At 48.6% G+C, this 7873-nt stretch overlaps 1 protein-coding gene across 1 annotated transcript in view; it reads right to left on the bottom strand.

The window, feature by feature from the left end:
* Positions 1–7873, bottom strand: part of KATNIP (katanin interacting protein) — a 288175-nt gene that overhangs the window by 257882 nt on the left and 22420 nt on the right. Inside the window, exon 2 of the mRNA XM_042782225.1 lies at positions 7078–7154. Within this exon, the coding sequence (XP_042638159.1) occupies positions 7078–7154 (77 nt within the window). The remainder of the gene's footprint in view (positions 1–7077; positions 7155–7873) is intronic.

The raw sequence follows: 7873 nt of genomic DNA, 5'->3' as shown, positions 1-7873 counted from the left end.
CTGTTGCATTGTGGTAAACTGTGGTCAATGACATGAGACAAAGTATATGTGAACTGCTGTATGGAAAGCGAATTTGCTCTGTAAATCTTCACCCAATCACAATAATAAAAAAAATAAAAATAAAAAAATAATCATCACATAAAAGGTGTATACTATTGCCAAGCTCTGTTCTAACTCAAACCAAACCATTCACCCACTGCCATTGAGTTGATTCTGACTCATAGAGACCCCTACTGGGTTTCCAAGGCTATAAATCTTTATGGAGACAGACTGCCTTATCTTTCTTCTGTAGAGTGACTAGTGGGTTCAAACCACTGACTTTTTAGTTAGCAGGCAAGTGCTTTAACCACTATACCACCACAGCTCCTTCTGTTCTAAGTTCTTTACACATATTATAACAGCAGTCTTCACAACAACCCTATGGGGTAATCACATTTATTATCCCCATTTAATAGATAGGAAACTAAGGCACAAAGAGTATAAGTGACTTGGGGCAGGGTTGGAACGCGAGCTTAGGCAACTTGGCTCGGTCTTCACCACAACACAAAGCAGACAACTTCTAGCTGGTGAGATGAGGTTGAGACTGGCAAACTCAGGCATGGCTGGTAAACTCACTGAGCCTTCTCAGATGCAACATAAAAATAGAGAAATTCCACATGCTTGGTCTTTGCCCAGTAAACACATTCCAGCAAACTGTTCCTGAGCACAAACCTGGGAAAGATGTTCAGCACTGGGCCTGGCAAAAGCCTGAGAGCCACTGAAATGCCCAACACCAAGAAGGGGTGGCTGGAATATTACGAAGCTGTTATAACTGGGAAGACTCTAAAAACGTGGAGGGAGGGAGATAAGGCAGAATGAAAACAGCACATACAGGGTCAATGCAAAGTAAGGGGAAAAGCGTGTTTGCAGACTCCGAGTGGATGGTGATAAATGTAAAAATGAAGTCAGTTGTTGAGTCTGGGCGGTGGCGTACGGGTCACTTCTCTGTTTTTTAAATGTTTCCATAGCTGCTGATACATCCGTCTTTTACACAGCCGTGGCAGGAACATTTATTACAGACTGCTTATCTCTTGCCAGCCTCTGAGGCCTGAGAGATACCTGACTGTTGGGCAACAGCATAAAACAGAAGGAAAACACAAGTAACTAAGAGACAATCTCCAAACACAGCCACAGCAGCGCTCACCCAAGGAAACAATCAAGAACACTGTGGGCAATAGCAGCCTCCAGAGAGATGGGGCAACCAGGCCCTGGGGGGCCCCATGACGGAACAGGTCAGGAACCTCATCTTCCAGGCAGAATGCTTGCCGCACTTCCCTCCCACAGACTGTCCTGTGACTCGATGCTACGCACACAGTTATGGCATCTGGAACCTGGGGCTGGCACTCCACATGGAACTCTCTTTAAGCAGAATGATTTATGAAAATAAGGATTTATGAAACTGATAAATGAGGAGATAATTATTCAGATTGTGAGAGGAGTCACTGAAGGGGTCCCTCCTGCAGCTGAGAGTGGAGAGTGCACCAGTAATAGTCATGTGGCATCAAAGAAAGCGCTGGGTTGTGTGTGTGTGTTTTTTTTTAAATTGATAGCCTACTTTGCATAAAAAGCCACATTTTGTTCTCTTGCCTTGTTTCATTTTCCCAGAGTGCCGCAGCACTGCCTGGTATCTGATTTCGGCTTTATCTGTGTATTTGTTTCTTCTCCCTCCCAGCCACTGGGATCTAAGCTCAATGTGAGGAACCGTGTGGGGCACTCTCCATCCCCATGTCTTGAACAGTGGCCTTGAGGACGCCACTGAGGCCTCACGGGAGGTGGAAGGAACGGATGAGGGTCCTAACCCTTACAGCGCCTACTCGTCTGATGCATATCACACGCATCACTCCCCTCTGTCCCTGCAGTGACCTTTGAGAGGGAACCGTAATCAGTTCTTGTGCACAGATGAGGACATGGAAGCACAGTCAGGCAAAGTATACTGAGTGTCATCAGGGAGTGTGACAGGGACGTGACATGGTTGCATTCTGGGATGGCCAGGAGATTGCACCTCTTAGGGCACTGAAGCAGGGACCCAGGTGGTGAGGAGGACTTAGCAGAACACCAAGGGCAGGCGTGGACTGCTTATGGGACACTGGCCTAATAGTGACCTGACTGATCACTGGTCTCTGTGCAGGGTGGTTGCAGCTGTGTGACTGTGGGCCAGCAACATGGCTCCTCTAAACCTCAGTTTCCTCAATTGAGGGGCCCCAAGGAGCAGGAATTTAGGGATTATCTGGATGTCACTTCCGGAAGAAATCATTTTTAATATTAAAATAATGAGGAGGAGAAGAGAAAAGTTTCAAGTACCTCATCTTACCTAATCCTACAGCCCCCCAATGTTAGGTCTACCATCAGCCCATGTTATAGATGAACTTGCCCAATGTCAGACAGCCAAGGACATAGCCGAGCCAGGATTAAATTCAGTTCGTGGGGCTCCAGAGCCTGCACTCTCCCCCACCTCACCCCCTGCCAACACCAGGCTTCACACAACAGGGGCTCAGAGCAAGAGTCTATAGGAGGGAACAGCTGTGGGCTTTCTGGAGATGATGGTGTTTGAGTCAACCCCTGAAAGATAGAAGGGTAGCAGGCAGTGGTGGACACAGGGTGGCCCACAGGGCCTGCTATCAGTCCTCTAGGATGTCCCCTCAGCACAGCAGAGATCTCAACTCCCATTCTTGCATGCTGAGGGGGCAGGTGTGGAGGACACAGCTCACTGTTTGAGGCTCTGCCCTTTTCCCAGCTTGTTTCACCTTGGGCAAGTCACCACACCTCCCTCCCGGTCCTGTTTCCTCTTCTGTCAACAACCCCTGGGGGGTTGTTGTGAGGGTGACCCATGGTCAAAGCAAACTCGGAGCTAGGTTATAGCTCCAGCTCAGACTGGCCTGTGTGAGGCTCCCCGTGGTGCTCATTCCCTCCTTCCTTCTCTCGACCTGAATTTTCTCTTAAGGCACTGGGTTCACTCTTTCATGGGCATGTTTTCCTCAAATGATCTTCTTCAAAGCGCAAATGAGAATACCGTCACTGGATTCTTGGTGAACAAATCTGTGCTCACCCTCTACAATTCAATCCTCTGCCATCATCTCTTCAGATCCAAGGGCCCTAATCTTTTCAGTCTCTCCTCACATCTCAGCCCTTTGATCACTCTCATTGCTCTTTGGAGAGCCTTACTGGGTGTGATTCCATCTTTCATGAACTTGAGTGACCAGAATCACTAAGTGTCTGCTGGGAGGGGCAGCACCGTGGGTTTGTGCAGGGGTGAGGTGGGGCTGCTGGATGTCCAGAGTCCTCTCTCCTCCCGGCTCCCTCTCCCGGAACACACGCTCACTGTCCACCTTCTGACGTAGGTACAGATGACTCTGAGCTCACCCTGCCACTGGGCAAGGGGCTGCTCAAGGGCAAAAGCTGTGTGGCGGTGTTATTTTCGCCTGCCCAGCAACTCTCCTTCATCTTCCAAAACCATCCCCTCAAATTTCCTCTTAGGAACTATTCCACTCTTCCTCTTACTCCATGTACTTGGGTGGAACTAGCTCATCTCTCACCTTGAGGGGTGGCAAGGGGTGGTCAGACTATGCCACCTAACCAGACACAGTGACTGATTGACTCAGGGACAGGAATGAGACCCAAGCCAAGCCTATGGGAGCCATCTTTAGCTGTCTGCTAGGCTGTTAGGAAAGAAGTGCTCTCTTCCCTTTGGTTGTTGTTGTTGTGTGCCATTGAGTCGGCCCTGACTCATAGCGACCCCTCCTTGGGTTTCCGAGGCAGTATCACTACAGAAGTAGGATTGCGCAACCTTCCTTCCGAGGAGTGGCTGGTGGGTTTGAACCGCCAGCCTTCTGGTTGGAGGAGGATGTAAATGTGGGCTTCCAGTGGCTGTCTTTGCCATCAGGAAGGAAGTATCTGTCTGAGAATGAATTTTATATGGGAATACACAGCTGAGAAATGGGGAATGACTGGTTTGGGTGGCAGGTCACCTAGATCCAGCTATGCCAGAAGCGAACCAATTTTACCCTGGATTTTTAATGATATGAGTCTGTAAGTTTCCTTGTTGTTTAAGTCCTCTGACTTCTGTCCCAGAGAACCAAACGAGTATTTAGTAATATAATCTGTGTCTCCCTCATCTTGATATTTGCCCTTGTACTAGTGAAACGCCAGACACTTAGAAGGTACTCAGTGAAGTTCTGCTAAATGAAGGAAAGAATGCCACTCAGCATCTTTCGGGCAGCTGTATTAGGGTAGATCTCTCCTAAGAAGCCACCCAATGATGGCACAGCGCTGGCCTGTGTTTTCATCTCCTGTGGTGCCCAGTATAAAGCTCAGTGGTCAGCTTTCTACCTAATCCTACAACTACATTTCCATGTAAATGGCAGTTTACTCCTACAAAACCCCTGTAGGGAAGTTAAGACCAGCGGCGATCCTGACATGTTTCTTTCCTCTTGATAATTTATGACAATGTCCAACAAAACACAAATAAGAAAGTGCAGCCTAGCTCTACCACTTCCCAGGGGCACAGACTTAGGCAAATCCCTCACCTCTTGGAGTCCCTGGGTGACACAACTGCTAGCCCAAAGGTTGGTGGTTTGAACTCATGCAGAGGAGCCTTGGAAGACAAGCCCGGCGGTCTGCTTCTGAAAGATCACAGCCTTGAACACGCAAGGAGCATGGCTCTGCTCTGTACCCAGGGGGTCGCCAGGAGTCAGCATCAACTAGATGGCAATGAACAACTAGTTCAGAGCTTCTCCACCAGGGGAGGTACCACCTCCCTAGCAGGCTCTGGAAATGCAGACGGATGATGTTGTCATAGAGACTAGGGGTCACAGTGGAATTTAGCAAGGAGGGTGGTGGGCAGGGATACTAAACTCCTACTAGTGGGTTTCTGCTTTATTGTCTGCAAAATGGGTGTGACACCGTATCTGGGTTGTGTTCCAACCAAACGAAATGATGGGGCAAGGTGCCGGCACACAGCTGGCCCTCAGGAAGAAGTGCCTTCAAAGTTCAACCCAACAAAGGCCCAGAGGCACCCCCCCTCCTAACAGGTCTGTATTCCAAGGTGGTTTTTTTCACTTCTGCCTTCTAAATTCCTGTGATCAAGCCAGCTCTCTCTGGATGACAACATGTCCTCCCAGATTTTATGGCAACTCAGTTTTGATATTTATTTTTAATTGCCTTTGTGCTGTAACTCTGTCTCTGGAGATTCTCATATATGCTATTGGCTGATACCCCTTTGACTGCACACTTATTGATCCCCCGATCGATGAGGACAATTTGCTCATAAGGGACTATGACACTTTGCTTCCAGACAAGTCACATGTAAATGACTTAACTGTCACCCAGGTGTTTGGTGGCATCATCCAGCCTGCAGGAGACTGAATGAAAACACGCAGCTCCGTGGTATTCATGATGATAAAGACCCAGGTTGGTCTAATCAGCACCACATTCTGCTCTTTTTGTTTGAGGAAGGGGATGAGCATGGGGCAGCTGAATGCAGAGGACATCACCACGGCATTTCTGGCTGATGGCGAGTGTATCCAGTTCAGAGGTTCTCCACCGGAAGAGGTACCACCTCCCTAGTAAGTGGTGTTGTTGTCATAGAGACTGGGGTCTCAGAGAGGAATTTAGCAAGGGGGATGGTGTACAGGGATACCAAACCCCTACAAGGCATGCAGCTACTCTGCACCATGAAAACTCATCCCGTGCAGCATGGCCACTGGTGCCCCACTAATAAACCTTCTAGGAGATCAGCCAGCCAGCCCGAAAGGGTTGAATCCACATTTGGGATGACAGGCCCCAGACTCTCTTGGCTGGAAGCCCTCAAGTCCACTCCCACAACACAAAGGCAAGGCCCAAATTAGCAGCCCCCTTCCCAACCCTCCTGCGGATCTGTTTTGCGGGATCTGTGGCATTCTTATGTTTGTTTTGTGTTTTAATTTGAATTCATCACCAACATCTTAAAACTCAGGAGATATCATAACACAAATCCACATTTTTAGCTTCCTGGGGAAACATGGAAGATGTGGACCCATGTTGCCATGTTACAACACCCACTGGACCTGAGAGCTCTAAGCACCCACTGTGCCCGCTCTGCCAGCCTCACTCACATCTCATACCTGTCTAACCGCTCCTAGCATCTGAGTTTGCAAAGTTTTCGCTGAAGAAAAGCCATAGTTAAATGACTGTGAACTCCCTCAGTCTTTTTTTTTTTTTTCTTCTTAATTGTGATTTGGTGAAAATTTACAGAGCAAATTCAATTTCCATAAAGCAGTTCAGATACACTTTGTCTCATGACATTGACTACAGTTTACCCCAATGCAACAGCTCCTCCCCTACTTCCTCCTGACAGTCACCTCTTCCCTGTGTCCATCCCTCCATGCACCCGGAGCTGTCTCCCTGTGCATAAACAGCCCTTCTTTCTCCCGTGATTTATCTCTCCGAGGAGTGTATCTACCTCAGGTAAATGTTCAACTCATATGCCTGTCTTTTGTTTGGCTGGAAGCCACAGGTGTTGAACTCCCTCAGTCTTGCAATGGCATCTTAGTGGTAAAGTCTCCTTCAAAGCAGGCCATGCTGCCTTGACCTTGATCACTAAACACCGCATGTACTGTGGGCTTTTTTCAAGAACCAACACTCTGCTGTCAAGACCCACTCTAACTTAATTGTAAATGACATGTCAACCAACTTCAAACATGAATGTAAAATGACTCCACCATCACATAACAAGGCATGATTGTAGGCTCAGATTTCAAAGCCTGTAAGATCACAGGCTGGACTATGCAGGTGACTGATGCCCAGGCCCTGCCGAATTCTATCTTTTCATGACAATCCCACCTTCTCCCGGAACAGAAGCAGGAGGCGAGAGGTGGCACTTTCACGGTGAACAGCTTGCTACAGCCCCATCAAGAGAAGCAATTAAATCAGTGAATGGGGAAACAAGCTGGGACTGCAGGCCATATTCTAAGCCTCCGAGTGGGGCCGCACACTGTCAGTAAACCTCAACGGGACTCTCATTTGGCTAACACGAAGGGCTGCCGTCAAGTGGCTTCATCTTACCGGTTTCTCTGCTGAAGCAATATTAAATACTCATCATGTTTCTCGTCAAAGTCTGTCACCATGTCCTTAGTGTAACCCTGAAACGAAGAAACAAAGCAGCGTGATACTGGCATGCAGGGAAGCACCGACTGGGAACCCGGGTGCTGCACACACGCGCAGGAGGCTGATCTTGACGCAGGCCCAACTCCCTGGGCACATCGCTTGGCGACTCCAAACCCCAGAGACTGCCTGGCAGCCCAGTGGGTCTTGAACATACACAGCGTTAATAACCGACACAAGGAGGAGGCTGGTTCCCCAGCCCTGTCACTGGTCATTTGTCCTGTGCACTATACAATCAGGGGCTCTCACAAGATTGAGGGTCCCGTTTTCTCAATCCTCATTGTTTTTCAGCTCAGTTGTCATAACCAAAAGCAATCCAAGTCGGTTGTTTAAAAGGGGACTCTCATCTGCTTGCCATTGCAAGAAAGGCACATGCTTCTTGTAAACAACTCAACTATCGTGGACGTCTACGACCCAGGGTGTGCAGGCCCCTTTGGTGTGGGCGTTTGTTGTATGGCTCCTCCTCTTCTGGCAACAGGACTTTGGAGCTCCTTTGGGGAATCATTCAAGCCTGTCTTTCAGTTCACTGCCTTCCTCAGATGCTCTTCAAAGTTCCTTTGTTCTCCTCTTGGGTCACTGACTTGGTCTTGTCAATCAACATTGTGCTCCCCTCAGCCACAGTGATTCACTGACCCAAGCTAGGCCCTTGCAAGTCAACCCCGGAGCTTTTGCTGATACTCCTGGCAAAGAGCTGATG

This window comes from Orycteropus afer, unplaced genomic scaffold, assembly GCF_000298275.1.
Source record: "Orycteropus afer afer isolate SDZICR_OR568_19922 unplaced genomic scaffold, OryAfe1.0 scaffold00266, whole genome shotgun sequence".
In the NCBI taxonomy this organism is placed as follows: domain Eukaryota; kingdom Metazoa; phylum Chordata; class Mammalia; order Tubulidentata; family Orycteropodidae; genus Orycteropus; species Orycteropus afer.
This window is presented reverse-complemented; position numbering and strand designations above follow the sequence as displayed.